At 37.5% G+C, this 25,239-nt stretch overlaps 1 protein-coding gene across 4 annotated transcripts in view; it reads right to left on the bottom strand.

Moving 5' to 3' along the window:
- Window positions 1–3,884: 3,884 nt before the first annotated feature.
- The window catches only part of LOC127844607 (transmembrane protein 42-like), a 31,827-nt gene continuing 10,472 nt past the window's right edge, over window positions 3,885–25,239 (bottom strand). For 3 of the 4 annotated variants that reach the window (XM_052375006.1, XM_052375007.1, XM_052375009.1), the window contains exons 2-5: window positions 13,538–13,743; window positions 11,512–11,658; window positions 10,479–10,625; window positions 3,885–4,874 (exon numbers count right to left, since the gene is read on the bottom strand). In XM_052375006.1, coding sequence (XP_052230966.1) covers window positions 4,812–4,874; window positions 10,479–10,625; window positions 11,512–11,658; window positions 13,538–13,743 — 563 coding nt within the window. In that variant the 3' untranslated portion in view covers window positions 3,885–4,811. The remainder of the gene's footprint in view (window positions 4,875–10,478; window positions 10,626–11,511; window positions 11,659–13,537; window positions 13,744–25,239) is intronic. The other variant, XM_052375008.1, reaches the window with a different exon arrangement.

The following is a 25,239-nucleotide window of genomic DNA, read 5'->3' as shown; positions in this document are numbered from 1 at the left end:
CATTCAAAAAACATTTTACTATTTCTGGTCACCCTGACCTTGACCTTTGACCTAGTGACAACAAAATCAATAGGGGTCATCTGCGAGTCATGATCAATGTACCTATGAAGTTTCATGATCCTAGGCCCAAGCGTTCTTGAGTTATCGTCTGACAACCACCTGGTGGACGGACCGACAGACCAACCGACCGACATGAGCAAAGCAATATACCTCCTCTTCTTCGAAGGGGGGCAGAACTAAATCAAAGCGGCGCACATGGGGACATAGTGTTTCTGACAAACACATTTCTTGATTGTTATTGTTTCTCATTATTAGAAATGTTTGAATCCTTGTGTTGGTAAGCGAATGACGTGTTAGAAATCATGGCTCATTACATCCTGTGTGTTTGTAATGCTTTATTATTATTATAGATGTTAAAATATTTGATATTATTTGTAATTGTCTTTTCAATGCTTGCTCATTATAACATGTGTGTTTTGAATGCTGCATCGTTATTATGATTGATAATATTGAGCCTTGTATATGCAATGCTTGCTGTTTATTACCATTGTGTTTTAAATCAGTAAAATAATTTTCCTACATAGCATTGTAATTATTCTCTTCATAAATCTGTTTTATTTTTTCCATTTAATATGCTTTCAATGAAAAATGTTAGTATCTTGAGTATGCAATTGTTATAAATTATGAAAATAACAAATTTCTAGTTTTTTTGTTTTTACATGTTTTATTTATTTTGTGTATTCAGCGTTTCTTTTAAAGTTAAAATTATTATATAATACATTTTTTCCCACAAAGAGTATTCTATATATGACAAAATATATTGATGTGTGATGTCATTTCATTTGGTGCGAGTTGTCATTCATTTGGGGCAAGATGTCTTTGTATAAAGTATGCAGAGAATCTAACGAAATGTTAAAACTAGAAATGGCGCGGCAGAGGCCGACGCGTATCCCCACGCCGCATGTTTGACCCAAGGGCGCCCCAGGGTTGATCATGGGGCCATGCATAGTTGAGATTGACTGTATTGTCATAAGAGAAGTTCAGTATCAATTAGAAGTGAATGGGTGTAAAAATAAAGAAGTTATAGTAAAAGGCAATTTTGGGAGGGTGTGGCCTATGTGGGCGGGGTGCCCCAGGGTTGGTAATGGGGCCATGCATAGTTGAGATTGACCGTATTGTCATAAGAGAGGTTCAGTATCAATTTGAAGTGAATCAGTGTATTAATGAAGAAATTATAGTAAAAGGCAATTTTGGGCGGGTGTGGTCTATGTGGGCGTGGCGCCCCAGGGTTGGCAACGGGGCCATGCATAGTTGAGTTTGACCGTTTTGTCATAAGAGAGGTTCAGTATCAATTTGAAGTGAATCAGTGTAGAAATGAAGAAGTTAATGTAAAATAACCTAAATTTTTTTTATAGTAAATGGATTTTTTTGGTGGGTGTGGCCTATGTGGGCGGGCGCCCCAGGGTTGGGATTGGGGCCATGCATAGTTGAGATTGACCCTAATGTCATAACAAAAGTTCAGTATCAATTTGAAGTGAATCCGTGTAGAAATGAAAAAATTATAGTAAATGGAAATTTTTGGTGGGTGTGGCCTATGTGGGCGGGGCGCCCCAGGGTTGGGAATGGGGCCATGCATGGTTGAGATTGACCGTATTGTCATAGGTGAGGTCCAGTATCAATTTGAAGTGAATCGGTGTAGAAATAAAGAAGTAAATGTAAAATAACCTAAAAAAATGAGTGATAATTTCTGACGCGGCCCCACCCCAACCCCTATAACTTTTGACCCAGGGGTCAGATCAAAATTCCAAATAGTGCACCGTCGCACATATGCTCATAGCTACCATGTGTGTAAATTTCAAGGTTCTAGTGCTTTTAGTGTAGGAGGAGATAGTGGCCAGGACGGACGGACAGACGGACAGACGGACGGACAGACGGACGGACGGCGGAGATCACCACAATATCCCCACCTTTTTTTCAAAAAGCGTGGGGATAACAATCGGGTATAAATAAAAATATCAGGGTATTCTCTAAATCTGTTTCTTATATTTGTTAATTTGAAATTCCTATATTCATTAATTTGACAATTATTTAACACGTGTTATAGTATACATTCAATATTTGTAAGTATTTCTTTTCGGCATATTGCCGCTTATTAAGACGCTGCGTGATTCGGCGGATCAATGCCAAGGCATAAACAGAAAATAAGAGGAAGAAAGGAAATAAAGAGCACAAAGAAACACACTAAAAAAGAATGACAGATAATATGTCATCCTCATAGTATAGAGAAGAAGAAAATAAGGTATCTTGCTATGATACTTTAGGAGCAAAGTGGACCAAACACAAAACTTAACAAAATTTTCAATTTTCTAAATATAAAAGGGGCCATCATTCTGTCAAAAATGCTAGTCAGAGTTACATAACTTGGCTTGCACAGTCCCTTTATTATAGTTAGTAAGTGTTGCAAGTATGAAAGCAATAGATTTGATACTTTAGGAATAAAGTGGACATAACACAAAACTTAACCAAATTCTCAATTTTCTAAGTATAAAAAGGGAACATAAGTTTTACAAAAAAATGCTTGATAAAGTTGTCTGTTTTGTTTATAGATTGGGGTCATGTTGGTAAAGAATTATGCAAAATATACAAGAAATTCCTACATGTATTTTAAACATCGTCTAAAATTAAGCATTAACAGTTTACACAAGAGACCTTTCTGAACTAAAAGCAAACAACAGATGGCAATGGTTCCCAGTCTGCTGGGAACAATGACTCGGTCGTGGATATCAGGTTCAGTGTCACTATAATCAGATATGTTGGATCCCAGTAAAGTCTAGTATATTTGCATTTGTTTGCCAACAAACTCTTGCCAAGATTTCTATGTATAAATCTTTAATGCAAACTCCTCAGTCGCATAATTAGAGATAATTAGAGAGTCTCCCACGTTTCTCACCACGGTCAATCAACTGATGAAGGCAAGCGCAAGCCACTCGTATTCTACTGGAGTCCTAACAACAAACATGTCTTTCCAATATCAGGAGCACACAGAAAATAATTTTAAACTAACAACTGAGCACCTTTGTATAGTTTTCACCCCTTAACCAATAGGCACCAGCACAAACTCTTCTATTGAGAAGGAGTGCTGTATCAGAAGAAGAAAGGGTTTCCCGAACTCGCATACAGTGTGAAAGAGTACTTTCAGTATGATGGTTGCAGTTTCAGTTTATTTGCACAATCAGCAAATACATGCTGTAGGTCACACATACTAAGCAAACATAAAGAAGACAATCATAGTGTTCGAAAAAATCATTAGAACAAACTCCCCTGTAGTCTCACCCGCTATTAGGTATGTCAATTATAGCCCCTTTAACATTATACAACAACAACAAGCATGGCGCCAATCATGAATATTTACGATTGCACAATGAATTTTTAGCAAATTAGCAGTCAGACTAGCGTTGTATCAATGTATAACGCACACCAACTTGTAAAATTAACATTTGGGGGCATACTTCTGCACAGAATACGTGGTACGGTAACACAAAAATGTGAAAATTTCAAAAATCTGAGCCCAGGAAATGAGGATTTTCCAACGTCATTTTTTTCAAATTCAAAAGTTGACGAAAGCCCAGTAATTTATCATCCGCCGGCCTGATCAAGTGTGAGTGGGACAATCACCGCTACTACATCGAGCCCATCGCCTTCGAAAAAGATTTGAGGTGGTACGCCAACTTTAACATTCCAACGCTAACGCTCACGCAGACACCGGGGGAGTAGGATAGCTCCACTATATATATTTCATATAAAATAGTCGAGCCAAAGATCCGGTGGTAAAAAAAATAATTATAAAATTTTCCAATCAGAAAACACTGTTCCAACCATTTAACTGTATTGGAATGAAAACATCTTTATTGGAAACAAAGGGTTCAAAGCAGTCATGACAGTTAACAGACTTCAGAACCTAAAAGAAAATGTTCCATGTCTCAGACAGACCAACTGCAACCCAACAAGTAACTTCAAATCATGGCACTTTATAGAGTCCTGTTTAGAACATGTGTCAGGGACATTTAGTTCCAGATACTCTATTGGAAACAGGAGTCAGTAGACCAGGCCATTGTCATATTTTATGGATGCAATTCCTTTAACTAATACATGCAGGCAAAACCAATCTAATGCGGAATTAAAATATGGATGTTGTGTGACTTCAACACTGATTATTGTTCCAAGTTTAGTATATACATGAACAAGTATCTAGATCATCAGAACAATATCTCGGAACAAAGAGGTGCATACATTGTTGTTAATACAGTTAGACTTAAGTTACTTTGATAACCTGAGGAGATTTTAGATTTTTAACTTTAATATTCAAAACAAAGATAATAAGAATAACTCACCATTCTTTCGTTGCAAACAACTATTTGCTCTAAGCTTTTTTTTATGATAATATAATGACCTAGAATTAATATTAAATACATATCAAGTTTGAAAATTAAATCACACAAAAGGACATATTCCTAGAAGCACAATGTGGTACCCGATAGTTGCTACAGTTTATTATTTGTCACACTGTGTAATGTTTGCATGTGAAGACACAGCAGTTAAACCAGACTGAATAAGTTAAAAACTCAAAACTATCAACTAATTCTCCAACTATCAACAACAGCTTGCTACATGCAAAAGCAAGCCATTAAAACATGACATGAACAGTTACTTGGATACTCCATGCACTTCTGACATCTTAAGGTAGTAACAGTCAATTTACATCCATCCAACTAATGTTTCATTCGCGCTTTCCCCTTATCACAGACAGTTTTTCAAATGAAGAGAGTTGACATCTCAGTCTGCTTTATCACTAGTTTCTTCAGTTTCCTTGTTGCCTAAAATATGAAAATTATTGAATAAGGAACACTAATGTATAACAAGAGCACTGCCTTGCGGGTGCAGACCGCTCATCTATTTTTCTTTTTAAAGGTGAAGGGACCTATCTCAATACTTCAATCAAAAAAGATGGAGTGGTGGGTCGGAGAGGGGTGTCCAGTGTGGGGGTGTGGTCATTTATTACATTATATTCCAAACATAAGAAATAACAAGAAACCGTCGGAGACGGGTGATGCTCCCCAGAGGTTTTTTTTGTCACAATATTGCACAATATATTCAGATAAAAGGAAACGTCTTGAGGGGCATAACTTTGGACAAAATAATACAATGGATGGTTTAGCAACTTAAAATTTTTCAAAGGGCCATAACTCTCTAAACAAGAATTGCACTATATGTACAATGGAAAATTTCAAAGGGTCATAACTCTCCTTTTGGTAGTGAAGCTTCCCATAAAGTTTCATTGAATTACGGTCATTAGTTGCTGAGAAATAGCCCGGACACAAAATTGCACTATATGTACAGTTAATGGAAAATTTCAAAGGGCCATAACTTTGTGAAAAATCATCCGACCAGAACCGGCTGATAATATGCACATGTCCTCTTGGTAGTGAAGCTCTCCATAAAGTTTCATTGAATTCCGGTCATTAGTTGCTGAGAAATAGCCCGGGCAAAAATAGTGCACGGACGGACAGAAAGAAACACACACGCACGGACAGACGAAGCAGCGACTATATGCTTTAATTTTGGGGGAGCATAAAAATGCAAAAAAATAAATAAATAAATTTTGGGGGGGGGGGATTCATTGGGTGGGATAGTTGGACGGTCTTTCAAAAATAAAATAATAAAAATAAATATTTTTGTTTTTTAACCATGTTGCAAAAACAATATATATGTATATTATTTTATTTTTTATTTTTATTTCGGGGGGGGGGGGGGGTAGGGGGGAATAGTGTGAGGGTGTTGTCATTTATAAGATGATCTTTAAAAAACAAATAATGAAAAAAAAAAACTTTTCTTTTTTTTTTTGGGGGGGGGGGGGGGGGATTCTGGGGGGGGGGGGGGGGGGGGGGCATGGGGGATGGTTTGGGTGGAGTCTAATGTAATATGTCAGGTAAGAGTTGTTTTGTCAAAGTATCACTCAAATCTGATCATAAATAATGAAGTCATAGCAATTTTAGCAAAATTTAATTATTTGACCTTGAGAGTCAAGGTCAATCAAAGGTCAAGGTAAAATTCAACTTGCCAGGTACAGTACCCTCATGATAAAATGAAAAGTATTTGAAATTTGAAAGCAATAGCCTTGATACTTTAGAAATAAAGTGGATGTAAACACAAAATTTAACCATATATTCCAAGTTACGAAGTCAAAAAAGGGCCATAATTCCGTCAAAATGACAACCAGAGTTATGCAACTTGTCCTGTACAGTCCCCATATGATAGTTTGCGAGTGTTCCAAGTATGAAAGCAATAGCTTTGATACTTAAAGAGTAAAGTGGACCAAAACACAAAACTTAAAGAAATTTTCAATTTTCTAAGTATAAAGGGGCCATTATTCTGTCAAATGCCAGTCAGAGTTACATTACTTTGCCTGCACAGTCCCCTTATGATAGTTAGTAAGTGCGCAAGTATGAAAGCAATAGCTTTGATAATTTAGGAATAAAGTGGACCTAACCACAAAACTTAACCAAATTTTGAATTTTCTATAAAAAGTATAAAAAGGGCACATAATTCTGTCAAAATGTATGCCAGAGTTATCTAATTTTGCCTGCCCAGTCCCCTCATGATAGTAAGTAAGTGTACCAAGTTTGAATGCAATAGCATTGATACTTTATGAGAAAAGTGGACCAAAATGCAAAACTAAACCAGACGCCGACGCCAACGCCAATGTGATGACAATAGCTCATAATTAAAAAAAAAAACAAGGGCTGTTTGTAAAACATGCATGCCCCCCATATGGGCTGTCCGTTGTACTGGCAGCCATTGTGTGAATACAACTTTTGTCACTGTGACCTTGACCTTTGACCTAGTAACCTGAAAATCAATAGGGGTCATCTGCAAGTCACGATCAATGTACCTATGAAGTGCCATGATCCTAGGCAAAAGCGTTCTTGAGTTATCATCCGAAAATCATTTTACTATTTCGGGTAACCATGACCCTGACCTTTGACCTTGTGACCTCAAAATCAATAGGGGTCATCTGCGAGTCATGATCAATCTACCTATGAAGTTTCATGATCCTAGGCATATGCGTTCTTGAGTTATCATCCGAAAATCATTTTACTATTTCGGGTCACCGTGACCTTGACCTTTGACCTAGTGACCTGAAAATCAATAGGGGTCATCTGCGAGTCCTGATCAATCTACCCATGAAGTTTCATGATCCTAGGCGTATGCGTTCTTGAGTTATCATACGGAAACCATTTTACTATTTCGGGTCACCCTGACCTTGACTTTTGACCTAGTGACCTCAAAATCAATAGGGGTCATCTGCAAGTCATGATCAATGTACCTATGAAGTTTCATGATCCTAGGCCCAAGCGTTCTTGAGTTATCGTCTGACAACGACCTGGTGGACGGACTGACCGACCTACCGACCGACCGACATGAGCAAAGCAATATACCCCCTCTTCTTCGAGGGGGCATAAAAATAGATGAGCTAATAAAATGGTCATTAATATATTGACAACTAGCATAAAAATAACTAATTTTTAATTATTTTAACGTAAATATAAACTTCATATTATACATACTATAATATGTTGCTTGAATAAAATAACAACAACACCAGTTTGAAGTAAACATTACCTACTCTCATATCGGAAAACCAGATATCATAAAAAAATTGTCTTAATAATTGTAAATAATACGTAAATAAATAAAATTGTAAATCATGAACTGTCGTGCATATCTTATTTATTATTTAAACTGGAATAATTGAAGGTCAGAACAAGGTCTGAAGCTACAAGAACAAGGGCTAAGTGTGAGATTCAATTGTCAGGAAGTATATAGACCAGTGTTACAGACAAGTTGTCTCCTCGATTTGGTCATTAGTCATGTATTTTATCATTATTTCATAATGGTGTTTTTTATTATTATTTCATAATGAATGGTGTATTTACAACCAGGATAAGCTGTACTGTGACCAAAAAGTGACTTGTAACCTATTAAGTTTGACCTAGCCCACTCAGCTAGGGAGACGGTTGGCTATTTGTGGTAAATCATTTTCAAACTACTTGATGAATGACTAAAATACAGTCCAACCAAACATTTATTTTGCCAACATGTGACCTAGACCCCTATTTTTAACCTTAAACCTAAAGGGAGATTTGCGTTACCCACAAGCCATCTTGTGACCTCTTAGTGAGAACTAAACAACTGAACAAGAGCACCGCCTTGCGGGTGCAGACCGCTCATCTATTTTCTTTTTAAAGGTGAAGGGACTCTCATTTTCAATCACAAAGGATGGAGGGGTGGAGTGAAGAGCGGTGCATTGTGTGGGGGGGTGGACATTTATTACATTTTCTTCCAAAAATGCGAAAAAAAAGGAAAAAAAAAATCGGTGGGGGGGGGGGGGGGTGGGGGGGGGTTGGGGGGGGATTCTTGGGTGCGATGGTTGGACGGTATTTCAAACATAAAATAATAAAAATAAATATTTGTGTTTTTTTAACCGTTTCATAAAAAAAAATTGGGGGGGGTGAGGTGGGGGGGGGTATAGTGTGAGGGTGTGGTGGTAATTTGTGAGATGATCTTAAAAAAAAAAAAAAAAAAAATAGGGGGGGGGGGGGGGGGGATTCGGGTGGGGGGAGGGGGGGGTGGAAGGGGGGGGGGGATTCTTGGGTGCGATGGTTGGACGGTATTTCAAACATAAAATAATCAAAATAAATAGTTTTGTTTTTTAACCGTTTAAAAAAAAAATTGGGGAGGGGGTGGGGTGGGGGGGTATAGTGTGAGGGTGTGGTGGTCATTTGTGAGATGATCTTAAAAAAAAAAAAAAAAAAAAAAAAAAAAATAGGGGGGGGGTTGGGGGGGGGGCACGGGCGATGGTTTGGGGTGGAGTCTATTGTGGTATGTCAGGTAAGAGTAGTTTTGTCAAAGTATCAATCAAATCTAATCATAAATAAAGAAGTTATGGCAATTTTAGAGAAATTTAATAATTTGACCTTGAGAGTCAAGGTCATTCAAAGGTCAAGGTAAAATTCAACTTGCCAGGTACAGTAACCTCATGATAGCATGAAAGTATTTGAAGTTTGAAAGCAATAGCCTTGATACTTAAGAAGTAAAGTGGATCGAAACACAAAATTTAACCATATATTCAAAGTTACTAAGTCAAAAAAGGGCCATAATTCCATAAAAATGACATCCAGAGTTATGCAACTTGTCCTTTTACTGTACCCTTATGATAGTTTGCGAGTGTTCCAAGTATGAAAGCAATATCTATGATACTTTAGGGGTAAAGTGGACCAAAACACAAAACTTAACCAAACTTTCAATTTTCTAAGTATAAAGGGCCCATAATTCCGTCCAAATGCCAGTCAGAGTTACATAACTTTGCCTGCACAGTCCCCTTACGGTAGTTAGTAAGTGTTGCAAGTATGAAAGCAATAGCTTTGATACTTAAGGAATAAAATGGACCTTAACACAAAACTTAACCAAAATTTTCAATTTTCTAAGTATAAAAAGGGCACATAATTCTGTCAAAATGCACGCCAGAGTTATCTAACTTTGCCTGCCCAGTCCCCTCATGATAGTAAGTAAGTGTACCAAGTTTGAATGCAATAGCATTAATACTTTCTGAAAAAAGTGGACCTAAATGCAAAACTTAAACAAAATTTTCAATTTTCTAAGTATAAAAAGGGCACATAATTCAGTCAAAATGCACGCCAGAGTTATCTAACTTTGCCTGCCCAGTCCCCTCATGATAGTAAGTAAGTGTACCAAGTTTGAATGCAATAGCATTGATACTTTCTGATAAAAGTGGACCTAAACGCAAAACTTAACCGGACGCCGACGCCAAGGTGATGACAATAGCTCATAATTTTTTTTCAAAAAATAGATGAGCTAAAAATGAAGAACTTACACGTGACATGCCATCACCTCCTGGTGGTCATCTGTGGTATGTTAGTTTCAAAGTGCATGAGAAAGTTGAATTTCAGACAATAAAACACTCTGCAGGGGTTTTTTTGGCCCGATTTTATAGCCGAAATTCGGCTATGTTCCCAATCCCAATAAGTATATTTTTTTTCCCAAAATGTGGCAAAAAATTCCCAATTTCCAAAAAAAAATAAAAAAATTTATTATTTTTTTTTTTTAGAAAGAAGTTTCTTATGCGTATTTTATCTCAATTTTAATTCAATTACATCTCACAAAGTATTTTATGATTTTGTTCTTTTAATTTTAATGATTATAAAGTGTTATATCAAATTTAGTATTTCCCTAATTAGTGGACTTTACGTGTGGAAAAAAAAGGCTAATGAATTAATTTTCCCAATTTCATGAAAATGCCGATAAAATTCCCCAATTCCAAAGCCATGGGCTATCTTCCCAAAAAGTGGGTTAAAAATCCCTGCTCTGACATTGTGATGGGCTTAACAAAAACTATTCACCTTTGTGTATGAGGAGAAGTCCAGCCAGAATGAGACAGGATCCCAGCCACCACAGCAGGGAGAGACGCTCTCCAAACAGTAGCACCCCCAGTAGTGCCTGAAACACACACATGTCTTCATCAGGACATACTGTACCCCCAGCAGTGCCTGAAACACACACATGTCTTCATCAGGACATACTGTACCCCCAGCAGTGCCTGAAACACACACGTCTTAATCAGGACATACTGTACCCCTAGCAGTGCCTGAAACACACACATGTCTTCATCAGGACATACTGTACCCCTAGCAGTGCCTGAAACACACACATGTCTTCATCAGGACATACTGTACCCCCAGCAGTGCCTGAAAGACACACATGTCTTTGTCAGGACATACTGTACCCCCAGCAGTGCCTGAAAGACACACGTTTTCATCAGGACATACTGTACCCCCAGCAGTGCCTGAAACACACACATGTCTTCATCAGGACATACTGTACCCCCAGCAGTGCCTGAAACACGCACATGTCTTCATCAGGACATACTGTACCCCCAGCAGTGCCTGAAAGACACACATGTCTTCATCAGGAAAATGATTTGTGATACATAAGTTATATAAGTTATGATGAGAAAAACACAAAATGTTTTGTTTTTTTGATATCTTTGCCCATAGCAATTCCATGAATGTATTTTACCAATAACTACAACAAACTTACTAATTATCAAAAGGATTTTATAGGGGTATTCCCCATTGAGTCAAGTATACAAAACAGGCATTGATGTTTTTGCGGTTTTATATCTAAGTTCATGTTGACCTTTTCCAAATAGTTTTGTTTCCATTGGAAGCCTTTTGGACCTGGCAGCTTACAACAGGTTTCAACATTAAAGGTCTGGGACATCACCACTAAATATACTGTACAAATAATCAAATTTGAACTTAAACTTTGGCAGATTGGTAGTCCAACACTACCAAATAAGCTTGCAATTCTGACAATACCCGTGGTTTGAAATAAAATGTCCAAGCTTGCTTATAAAGGCGCTAGTATACCTACCGTGATGAGGAAGTTTGCCCCTGTGTTGGTGATGGTGGCCTCTATGGTGGAGGAACAGTGTTGCAGAGACTTAGTGAACAACGTCCACATGAGCGAGTTGAAGATGAAAATACTGGCAAAGCACCCTGCCCGCAGGACATACAGCAACTGATTTAGACATAGAAATATTTTCATGATCTTAATAATAATAGTAATATGACCAGCTTTATGAATGTTGGGTCTTGTTCCATAAGAGACCAGAATTATAAATAGATCAAGACCAGCCTGCGCATTTTCACATGATGAGGGTTATTTGTCCTACTTTTTTTTTTAAATACACATGATCAGAGGGGGTAATCACGAGAAAGTCAAGATGGCGATGTCCATGCTGTGAATTAAATTTCACTGCTTTATACCCTTTATTAGTTTTGTTAAATTGTTAAATGAAGCTCACTTTCCAGCCACATCAGCAAGAAAGTTATTTTTTTATTTCATGCAAGTTTCATTTATTGTTACCTTTTCAACAACTACAATAACAAGCAGTGCTTTTGGTTTAAGCCATTTGGATGAAATGAAAAGACTGTATTTATACTTGATTTACGTTAAAGCGTGTGTAATCTATTCTCACTTAACATTTTACCGAACAAAAAACACTCCCACAAATTTTTTTTTGTCATTTGAATATCATATGCATCCAAATCAAAGATAAGATACTGAAATAGTTTTCAAAACGACTACTGTTTCCCAGACCTTAAATAACTAGAACACTACATGAAGATGAACAATACCCCACAACAGTTGATTTCAAGCAGGTGCAAAAGTTAATCATTAGTAAAATGAATCTCAATTATAAAGGCACATAGCTCTGCAACAAATAGTTAAACAAACTTAACAATAATTACTGGCACTTCTTCATAGATTTTACAACACTCATTCAACACACAGATACTGTTCAAGAAAAAGACACATATTGAATGATGTAATGAAGTATCTGAAAATTTGCCAAAGTTAAAATTACACAACTCTGCAGCTAGTATAGTGACATTCACAAAAGTATGCACTTCTATATAATAAAAACAAGGAACAAAATTGTCACAAAACCAGGTTTTCAATTTGAAAAGTCTGATAAAGGGAGACAACTCAAACTGAACTGATTGTTCATAATTAACCCCCTTTGTTTCAAAATAAATCTATTTTTAGTCGTGGCAACCTTGACCTTGGAGATAATGACGTAATTCTTTTGTGCAACACACCGTCCAATGATGGTGAACAAATGTGCGAAATGATTTTAAAATCTCACAATGAATTACATAGTTATGGCCCGGACAAGCTCATTTATGGCCATTTTTTACCTTTGAACTCAAAGTGTGACCTTGACCTTGAAGATATTGACATAATTCTTTCGTGCGACACACCGTCTTATAATGGTGAACAAATGTGCCAAATGATTTTAAATTCTCACCATGAATGACATAGTTCTGGCCCGGACAAGCTCATTTATGGCCATTTTTGACCTTTGAACTCAAAGTGTGACCTTGACCTTGGAGATATCGGCGTAATTCTTTCGCGCAACACACAGTCTAATGATGGTGATTAAATGTGCCAAATGATTTTAAAATCTCACAATTAACGACAAAGTAATGGCCCGGACAAGCTTGTTCCATCTGTCCGCCAGCCCGCCGACATTCGCCAAACTAATAACCAGTTTTTTCCTTCGGAAAACCTGGTTAAAAACTAATCGAAAACTTAACAACACAAAGTATACAATCTTCAATCATGTAAACTTTAGCGACATGCATGAAAATTGCCTCTTGCACTTATACATTGTATAAACAACAAATCTGAGGGTAAATGTTGGTAAGAACAAAACTGAGAGACAAGTTAATGACACAAAGTTCTCTGAGAGACAAGTTAACAATACAAAGTTCTCAAGTGAAGCATTAGAAACCAACAACTGACTGACTAACCAACCGACAGAGCGATTGCAGTTCAACTTTACATCATTTGTGAGGGTATAATTGACATGCATAACAGCTTCCTTCCTTACTGTATCACATAGAGCCATAAGCTGGGTCCCAGCCAGAATGCCGCTACAGATGGCATGCACAGTGTCCTCTGTCATGGCCAGCTTGGCTGACACCGACGCCATGGCTGCCATTGCCCCTGCACATACAGCTAGGCTGATACCCAGCTGGTGGTTTGTAATCTTATCTGGCATGCTTTCAGACACCATACAATGCACTACACCTAACACTGGAAGATGAAAAAAGACAGAGTACCAATAAGCCGTGTTCAGGGAAAACTGAGCTTAATGCTCTAGTGCATTTTCGGTTATTCCACTGCGAAGTTGCGCACTTTCAGTAAATCAGTTCTTTGAATTTTTAGTCTTTCCTCACTGGCTATGGTACTAGTGGTATCTGGTCGTTTCGCCCTAATACCTGTTCGACCTAGGTCACCCTGAGTCGTTTCAAGTGGGTCGTTTCGCCCTTATTTTATTGTAATTTAATATTATCAGGGGTGTGATTGAGGTGAAGACCGAGGGAAGAAAAATTCTGTAGACTGATTTTGACCCTGAAAATCGTGTGAATAACACAAGACAAACCTTAAAACAGACATTTAAATAAACACCATCTAAACCTTATAGACCATATTTATTTATAAACCCTTTTTAAATTCACATATATATATTTATCTGGCATGAGTTGTCATATCATACCATATTTTATTAAATGAGGTCAGGAATTTTGTTTATAAGCGAGCCTTTGGCGAGCTTACTAACGAATTTCCTGGACGAGATCTTTTTTATCACATGTTTTTAAATTAGCAAATTAAATAAATATTTACGCAAACATAAAATAATAAATCCTGAATGTTGTTTTCATTTCGTGACATTATTTGACATTGCAACGTCATTTCAGCAAAATAACAAAATGCGATTGGTCAATCAAATGAACACTATGCGAATGAAAACGCTTAAAAAGTATATTACACATGTGTAAGATAAAAATATTTGTAATATTAAATGGGAAACAGGGTATGGCATGTGATAAAACATATTATGCATTATAATATAGTACCATTATTTATTGTGATCAAAATCAATGTGTGTTCCGATCCCTGTCAACGATGACAGAAATCTTTCGTTTGAGCTCAATGTCTTTAAATTCGAAATAAGGTCAACAATGTTACAGTGCTCAACTAACCACTATTTACAACGGGATCTGTTGTTCAATATTTCACTGACAACCAACGCCTGTGGTTTATCAAAGAGATCATAGCCAGAGTTCATCATGTATCTATGGACATAAGTCCACAAGTATGTAATGAACACTACTATTAACAACTAAGTACATGAAAGAATAAAAACCTTTGACAAAACAATCATTTGAGTTATAAATAATCAAAATAATAAATCTGTACAGTAACTGTGAAAAGAACTTCAATAATTGGTAAGGAAATATATGAGATTTATATTTATATAAATTACTTCCCTTGAAAATAATTGTCTCTAACAAATCTCTATTTGTAGTAGCAAATAATTAAAAGCCACTACCGTGACTGTAGATTCACCACTCAAAATATGCAGCTCCATGAGATACACATGCATAAAGTGGCTATGTTCAATATTGAATAATTTTCTCCCTTTAAAGCTTATTACTTCCCTTAAATATGTATTTTTTACCGTAAACCTTGAAGGATGACCTTGACATTGACCTTTTACCACAATGTGTTTGTTAGAAACACAATGCCGCCTACTGCGCCGCTTTGATTTATTTAACAAAAATATATACCTGGGGAGGTCAGATAACTATGTCCATTTAATGCTTGTTACTTCCCTTGACTGTTTTTTCAACCCTAGACCTTAAAGGATGATGTTAACCTTAAAATTTTACCACTCAAAATGTGCAGCTCCATGAGATACATATGCATGCCAAATATCATGCCAAGCCTGCGGAAGAACCCAAGCCTATGGGAGAACCCATCCATTCTGAGCCCATGGAAAAACCAGAGCCTATGGAAGAACCCATCCATCCCGAGCCCATGGAACAATGCATGTTGACGCTAACTTCCATGTTTGCTTCGACATTAAACACAGAGTGGCAGATGACACAGAGGAACCACAAGACACGTGAGTTGCAACTACTAAGTTTATTTAATATCATTAAATGAATGATGGCCCATGCTATATATCAATTAGGTAAGACACGTAGCAATCAGACAATTGACAAATGTGAACTATCAAGGCCCCTTAATTCCATTTTGGTTGAAGCGATTTACTTACTCATAGCAAGTTAAACAAGAGGGCCTGAAAGGCCCAAAGTTGCTCACCTGAGATAAAAAGAAATGAGCTGTTCTTTGCAGCCCAAGATATCAATGGAACAAATGTTCTAACCAAGCATCATGAAGAATGAACAACAAATGGCCCCTTGGCGGCCATGTTTTTTTTTAACAGACCTGAACCATTTTTTAAGTCTTCCAAGATATGTCCAAATTTCATGAAGATTGGGAAAAAAATGTGTCTTCTAGACTGTTAACATGTTGTCACTATATACATATAAAGAAAACTGCCCCACTCCCTGGCGGCGATGTTTTTTCACTGATTATGATTTTCAAACTTGTCCGAGACATCCACATAACTAATGTTTTGACAAAATTTCATGATGATTAGGCAAAACATGTGACTTCTAGAGTGTTCACAAGCTTTTTTACTATATAAATATAAGGAAAAAGACCCCCCCCCCCCCCCTGGCAGCCATGTTTTTTTTACCGATCCAAACCATTATCAAACTCAACTGTCCTATCAAGGTGTGGTAGTGCGGTCTCCTTTGCTTACACAAATGAACCGGTCACAGGACGGTTACAAGTTATGTAACTTTGTGAGCACTTATGTAATGCAGAAATATTTATTTGACGAACTCTTATTTCCGGTCAGGATGACTATACTGACTGGTTGTAATTCAATTAACTTAAGGTGTTCAGTCAGGGACGCCTAAATACACTCAAAGAATTTATTTATAAGTGAAAACCAAGGCAGCTTTAACAAAAATAACTAATTTTTATTCCAAGAATTTGGAAAATGAAGAACAATGACAGAAAATTAAGAACAGGTACAAGCCAAGTCTAAAGAATCTAAGTATCGTTACAAAAATGAACAATATACAGCAAATACCTTATTGAATGTAAAAAGAAGTTCAAAATATAAGTTACTGTTAGTCTAGAAAGTGCTTCAAAAATCTAGTTTACAAAATAGGTCTAATTTAATCTAAATAACAATATTTATGGAGATTAGGAAACTTCAGTGAATCAATTGTAAAAATAAGAAAAATTAACTAAAGTTATTGAAATAGAAGAGTCTTTCTAATTTAGAATATGCCAAATAGAAATAATCTCAATAATAAGAATAATTTAGAAAATGATGCCAAAATGTCTTGATGCTGGTGTTAAAAATAATTTAGAGTTTAATTATTAAAAATTCCAACCTTTTTCAAGAGCTGTTAACTTTTCAAGAAAGCATCAAGAGGAGTTTAAAACAGCCAAAACAGCTTATTTTATACAGTTCAGAAGAGATCAATGGCAGAGTAGTCAATTTTCCCTCAGAACAGTGCATTTATCAATGATCAATATCTTCCCAAATTCCAGAGCAGAACTAAAAATAGATTACTTAACCAGATTAAACAAGGGAGTTAATTACTGCATAAATACTGCAAAATAATGTACATGTTGTCTTTCTTTCAGTTTTCTCTAAGTTGAAAGGCTTATCATAAGTGTTAATGACTAAAACAGCTATGTTAACTATGACAATTCTGTGTTATGAAAAATTACATAATACAGTTAATGTCACATAATATTGACATAATAAAACCAAACTTTACTACACAGGAAACCAATGTTCTGACCAAATTTCATGAAGATTGAGCAAACTAGAAAGTTAACAAGATTTTACTATAGCCATATAAGGAAACATGCCCCACCCCTTGGCAGCCATGTTTTTCAAGCCAAGGTTACCATTTTTTAACCCATCCAAGATATCATTGGGACAAATCATCTGAGCAAGTTTCATGAAGATCGGAAAATAAATGTGGCCTCTAGAGTGTTAACAAGGTTTTACTATAGTCATATAAGGAAAAATGCCCGCCACCTGGCGGCCATGTTTTTCAACCAACCCACATCATTTTCAAACTCGTCCAAGATATCATTGGGATGAATCTTCTGACCAAGTTTCATGAGGATCGGACAATAAATGTGGCCTCTAGAGTGTTAACAAGATTTTACTATAGCCATATAAGGAAAAATGCCCCGCCCCTTGGCAGCCATGTTTGTCAAGCAAACGTAACCATTTTCGAACTCATTTCATGAAGATTGGACAATAAATGTGGCCTCTAGAGAGTTAACAAGTTAAATGTTAACGCCGCACAACGCACGACGGACAAAAGGCGATCACTAAAAACGCACATTCAGTATGCATATCAGTAGATTTTTTTCAGGTCCCTCCGTGCAGAACTGGACCTCCCAAACCACATATTTAAAGAAGAGGCATTGACATACAAAGTTCTGGAAAAAAGGAAGCAAAAGAGGTGGTAGACTACTGGTGTCCAGCAATGGTTATTCATATGGAGTAGAGGTAACTTACCCTTAACCATCTGAAACTTATGGTGTTAATTTCATGCAGACATAATTATATTTTTAAACCATGAACAGCTAATATATACAAAGTTAATATTAAAAGACTTTCAGTTCTTATGATAAAAAGCTGACAAGTCAAAGATCTATTATCTCAAAGTATTTATCTTTTAAGGAAACATAGGACTTTGCGAGATTCCTGTGAAAAATGATTTAAACAAGAGATGTGTTCATCAGAAACACAATGCCCCCTGTTGCGCCGCTTTGATTTTTTTTTAAATTTGACCTTTGACCTTGAAGGATGACTTTGACCTTGAAATTCCACCACTCAAAATGTGCAGCTAAAAATAATTTTGTTGACCTTTGACCTTGAAGGATGACCTTGACCTTGAAGGATGACCTTGACCTTGAACTTCAACAACTCAAAATATGCAGCTTCATGAGAATGCTGCTTTGAATTTTTTTTATTTTTTTACCTTTGACCTCGAAGGATGACCTTGAACTTGAAGGATGACCTTGACCTTGAATTTCCATCACTCAAAATGTGCAGCTTCATGAGAACGCCGCTTTGAAATTTGTGAAAAAAAAATCACCCTTTGACCTTGAAGGATGACCTTGACCTTGAACTTTCACCACTCAAAATGTGCAGCTTCATGAGATACACATGCATGCCAAATATCAAGTTGCTATCATCAATATTGAAAAAGTTATGACATATGTTAATTTTTTTGGACGGACAGACGCCATATATTTGACATTTGACCTTGAAGGATGACCTTGACCTTCACCTTTCACCACTCAAAATGTTCAGCTCCATGCAATACTCATGCATGCCAAATATCAAGTTGCTATCTTCAATATTGAAAAAGTTATGGCCAATGTTAAAGTTTTCGGACGTACAGACGCCATTAATTTGACATTTGACCTTGAAGGATGACCTTGACCTTTCACCACTCAAAATGTGCAGCTCCATGGGATACACATGCATGCCAAATATCAAGTAGCTATATTCAATAGTGAAAAAGTTATGGCCAATGTTAAAGTTTTTTACGGACAGACTGACTGACATACTGACCCTGCTATATGCCACCCTACCGGGGGCATAAAAATATTTCCAATACCATAATAATAAAAGATTAGTAATTTCGTGTAGTTTTGTATTCTTAAATTGCAGAATGCCAACAAGAAGTCTACGTTGTGGACGTGCAGTGTACGTTAAAAAGATTTGATTCCATGACACTGTCAGCCAACATGGTGACTATTCTTAACCAGGTCAACAAGACCATGTGCACCCCGCTGACTTAAGACTGCCTGTCTAGTTAGGCTACAACAATATTCTTTTGGTTTTCAGGTTGTTAAAGAACCTTTCAAGAAAAGTGGTCATGATCTGGGTTTAAGTACCAACATTATTTACCTTTCAAAGACTTGTGTGTACAGTGACATTCGTTTGGTTTGGTATTTGAAACCTTTAAAGGGCGAAAGAAAGAACAATTTTGCGGACATTAGCCATGAGCAGAATCCACATTGCACGTAATATGTTAAAGATGTTTTGCACCAATTGAGGGGAAATGATTGAAAGTTTGTGGATTAGTTCTGTGTGGGATGTGGCATTGCTACAGGTACATCCTGTAAAAATAAAGCGAGCTTACAGATGGGCCTTCGATGCCTTGCCCAGACACGGACACCGATGGATCTTGCTTTGATTATTTGTATAGAGAGTGTATTTAACACCTGAAGCAAAGAGTGAGAATCTCTTAAAGATGCAAATCTCTAAAAAAACAACATAGAACCCTCTCAAAATGTTATGTTATCAGTCCAGCTTATTGGCATGGACCAGAAAGTAGTGCGCATGTTGGGATCCACACCAGGACGCATGAACATACTAGTTCCTAGAAACTCGGGCTCAGTGGAATGGGCGTACCTCGTGGCGGAAAAAATTAACATTAAAAGTGTTAAACCAGAGGAATTAAAATTCCTCCTAAATAAAACAGAAATTGAGCTTGTGTTGTCATTGGATGACGTAAAGAAAATAGCAACCTCCAAGCACAGGAAGGAACTGGAAGTTTTCTGCACCTAAAACTCGAATGCAGATAAATCAGGTTTTTAAACACAAGAATGATTTACTATTTAAGGTCGACTCGGACACGCGAACGTCGAAACACAAATGTGTCACTGTATCTAAGGTCCACGCAGATCATCAAAAAGAAACAACAAGAGATTGCCAAGCAACCAAAATTTTTGATGTAGGAACAAAATGAAATGACGTGCATAATGTCCATATTCACGATTCAAGTTTCATGAAAAAAAATGAAGAACTATAAAAGCAGCGATTTTCCTCCTTCTTTATAAAGTACCGGTAAACGGTACTTTCCCAATCGAACGAAAATTCCCAAATTCCCAAAACGGTACTTTCCCAATCGAGCGAAAATTCCCAAATTCCCAATCGGCATCTGGAAAAATCCCAATCAGCGTCCGAATTTTTTATCAAAACGATAGAAAGTTTCGTAAAAAACCAACTTTCGGCGAGCGAACAAAGAAAATCGTATAGTTGTGTGTAACCACGCGCTCGATTAATTTCGGGTTTTATTATTCAGCGCATTCAATCAATAGAGTTGTTACTGTTTCCGGTTCTTTTGCCAGGCAGCCAGCGTACTGTTTTACGTCGGTTTGTAACCTCATCGTAGTTTGAAATGAGTCATAATAGCAAATATTATGCCAAAAAACCAATCGGAACCATCTATCACAGGACACATTGACAGCAATAATGATGCTGTGCAGGGAGGGATGCAAGCAACTGAGTGATGATCAAACATCAAAGATTGTTGAAATTTTCACAAAAATGAAAGAGAGAGACATTGCTTTAAGAGATTAAAACAACTAGTAATTGATTTGGTGTGTTCTTTATAATATTTTGTTATTTATATAAACTTTATAACTTAATGGTCATTAAGGCATGCCTGCAAATGATTATTTAAATGGGTATGTTCAATTAAGTATGAACTGTATGATGTATTCAATAAGACCCAAACTTCACGACGCGATTTTCCCAATTTCAGGATTTCACGACTCGATTTTTCCCAATTTTGAGGTTTTCACGACTCAATTTTTCCCAATCGGACCGGTACGGGTACTTTTCCCAATTGGACAAGGAAAATCGCTGAAAAGTTATCGCAGGATCCAGAAAACCACCATTTTCAGCAGACCAGACATCCTGAAGAACTATGCGTGGACAATATATACAACGCGGACGAGACGGGCATATACTACAGGGCCTTTCCAGACGGTACGCTAGTCAGCAAAGAAGAGGCGGTGGCTGGAGGCAAAACGAGCACCGCCTTGCGGATGCAGACCGCTCATCTATTTTCTTTTTAAAGGTGAAGGGACTCTCAATTTCAATCACAAAGAAGGGAGGGGTGGAGTTTTGTCAAAGTATCAATCAAATCTAATCATAAATAAAGAAGAAATGGCAATTTAAGCAAAATTTAATAATTTGACCTTGAGAGTCAAGGTCTTCAAAATGTCAAGGTAAAATTCAACTTGCCAGGTACAGTAACCTCATGATAGCATGAAAGTATTTGAAGTTTGAAAGCAATAGCCTTGATACTTAAGAAGTAAAGTGGATTGAAACACAAAATTTAACCATATATTCAAAGTCACTAAGTCAAAAAAGGGCCATAATTCCATAAAAATGACCACCAGAGTTATGCAACTTGTCCTTTTACTGTACCCTTATGATAGTTTGCGAGTGTTCCAAGTATGAAAGCAATATCTATGATACTTTAGGGGTAAAGTGGACCAAAACACAAAACTTAACCCAAATTTTCAATTTTCTAAGTATAAAGAGCCCATAATTCCGTCCATATGCCAGTTAGAGTTACATAACTTTGCCTGCACAGTCCCCTTATGATAGTTAATAAGTGTTGCAAGTATGAAAGCAATAGCTTTGATACTGTAGGAATAAAGTGGACCTAAACACAAAACTTAACCAAATTTTCAATTTTCTAAGTATAAAAAGGGCACATAATTCTGTCAAAATGCCAGTCAGAGTTACATTACTTTGCCTGCACAGTCCCCTTATGATAGTTAGTAAGTGTTGCAAGTATGAAAGCAATAGCTTTGATACTTAAGGAATAAAATGGACCTAAACACAAAACTTAACCAAAATTTTCAATTTTCTAAGTATAAAAAGGGCACATAATTCTGTCAAAATGCACGCCAGAGTTATCTAACTTTGCCTGCCCAGTCCCCTCATGATAGTAAGTAAGTGTACCAAGTTTGAATGCAATAGCATTGATACATTCTGAAAAAAGTGGACCTAAACGCAAAACTTAACCAAAATTTTCAATTTTCTAAGTATAAAAAGGGCATATAATTCAGTCAAAATGCACGCCAGAGTTATCTAACTTTGCCTGCCCAGTCCCCTCATGAAAGTAAGTAAGTGTACCAAGCTTGAATGCAATAGCATTGATACTTTCTGAGAAAAGTGGACCTAAACGCAAAACTTAACCGGACGCCGACGCTGACGCCGACGCCAAGGTGATGACAATAGCTCATAATTTTTTTTCAAACAAGGGCTGTTTGTAAAACATGCATGCCCCCCATATGGGCTGTCTGGTGTACTGGCAGCCATTGTGTGAATACTACTTTTGTCACTGTGACCTTGACCTTTGACCTAGTGACCTGAAAATCAATAGGGGTCATCTGCAAGTCACGATCAATGTACCTATGAAGTGTCATGATCCTTGGCAAAAGCGTTCTTGAGTTATCATCCGAAAATCATTTTACTATTTCGGGTCACCGTGACCTTGACCTTTGACCTTGTGACCTCAAAATCAATAGGGGTCATCTGCGAGTCATGATCAATCTACCTATGAAGTTTCATGATCCTAGGCATATGCGTTCTTGAGTTATCATCCGAAAATCATTTTACTATTTCGGGTCACCGTGACCTTGACCTTTGACCTAGAGACCTAAAAATCAATAGGTGTCATCTGCGAGTCATGATCAATCTACCTATAAAGTTTCATGATCCTAGGCGTATGCATTCTTGAGTAATCATCCGTAAACCATTTTACTATTTCGGGTCACCGTGACCTTGACCTTTGACCTAGTGACCTCAAAATCAATAGGGGTCATCTGCGACATCCGGAAACCATTTTACTATTTCGGGTCACCGTGACCTTGACCTTTGACCTAGTGACCTCAAAATCAATAGGGGTCATCTGCGAGTCATGATCAATCTACCCATGAAGTTTCATGATCCTAGGCGTATGCGTTCTTGAGTTATCATCCGGAAACCATTTTACTATTTCGGGTCACCGTGACCTTGACCTTTGACCTAGTGACCTTAAAATCAATAGGGGTCATCTGCAAGTCATGATCAATGTACCTATGAAGTTTCATGATCCTAGGCCCAAGCGTTCTTGAGTTATCGTCTGACAACCACCTGGTGAACGGACGGACCGACCTACCGACATGAGCAAAGCAATATACCCCCTCTTCTTCGAAGGGGGGCATAAAAATAGATGAGCTAATAAAATGGACCTAAACACAAAACTTAACCAAAATTTTCAATTTTCTAAGTATAAAAAGGGCACATAATTCTGTCAAAATGCACGCCAGAGTTATCTAACTTTGCCTGCCCAGTCCCCTCATGATAGTAAGTAAGTGTACCAAGTTTGAATGCAATAGCATTGATACTTTCTGAGAAAAAGTGGACCTAAACACAAAACTTAACCGGACGCCGACGCCAACGCCGCCAAGGTGATGACAATAGCTCATAATTTTGTTTAAAAAAATAGATGAGCTAAAAAATGAAGGACCGGATAACTGCTATGGTCGCCTGCAACATGACGGTGACGGACAAACGGCAGTTACTCGTAATAGGCAAAAGCCGACAACCACGCTGCCTCCGGGGGAAGAAGTCATTGCCTGTCGTATACGACAGCAACTCAAATGCGTGGATGAGGAGGGACATATTCACACAATGGCTGACGGCCTTCAACAAGGACATGAGTATCCAAAAGAGGAAGGTCATCCTACTGGTGGATAACTGCTCAGCCCATGCCCATGATGCAGCCACAAAACCCAGAAATGTAACACTGAGTTTTTTGCCACCAAACACAACATCCCTCATACAGCCATGCGATTTAGAGAGAAAGGCAGATCTGCTTGCCAGGGATGATTCAGACTGGGTGCCTTGCATGAACTGGGAACCAGCAGACGGGTCAATACACCTGACAATCTGGCCAGCCGTTACTTCCGTTAGAAGGGGCGAGCAGAGACGTTGTTAATGTTTTCTAAAAAACTGTCAACAGATGACTCTGATGAGCCTGTAACCCCTCTCCCTGCAGAAGAATCATTGCCAGAAACTCAGGTAGAAATGCTACAAAAGCAGCTTGCTTCAGCCAAGGAGGAAAATGAAAAACTGAAGCGTGAAAATCAAAAATTTAAAGAACAATTAAATAACACAAATCCTTATTCAGTATGCGCATTGGAAGGAAATGATGAGAAATTTAGATTTTTAACAGGCTTACCATGCTTCGCATTGTTAATGGCACTGTTTCAACTCATTGAAGAGTGTTTGCCACCGAAAATGACCTTAGGAAAATTTGAGTGCTTAGTTTTGACACCGGCTAGATTAAGACTGAACTTGTCTATTAACTTTCTTGCCTTTCAGTTGTCAGTCTCAAAATCCACAATATCGAGAATTTTTGTAGATGTCATCGATGTGCTGTATGTACGAACAAAAGCTCTTGTCAGTTGGCCTGAACGAGAAGAACTACGGAAAACAATGCCACTTCAATTTCAAAAACATTTCAGGAAAAAGTGTTGCGTCGTCATAGACTGTTTCGAGGTGTTTATTGAATGTTCCTCCAAATTAATGGCACGCTGTGAAACATGGTCCAATTACAAGCAACACAACACCGTGAAATTCCTTATAGGTATTGCGCCTCAGGGAGTTGTTTCGTTTATTTCAAAGTCATGGGGAGGACGGACTAGCGATAAATTTATAACAGAGCACTGTGTTTTTTTTAACAAGCTGTTGCCGGGGGATTTGATTCTTGCAGACAGGAGTTTTGACATTGGTGACAGTGTTGGAACACTTTGTGCATCAATAAACATCCC

Source organism: Dreissena polymorpha, chromosome 9, assembly GCF_020536995.1.
Source record: "Dreissena polymorpha isolate Duluth1 chromosome 9, UMN_Dpol_1.0, whole genome shotgun sequence".
In the NCBI taxonomy this organism is placed as follows: domain Eukaryota; kingdom Metazoa; phylum Mollusca; class Bivalvia; order Myida; family Dreissenidae; genus Dreissena; species Dreissena polymorpha.
The sequence above is the reverse complement of the archived record's forward strand: the minus strand, read 5'-3'. Positions and strand labels throughout refer to the sequence as shown.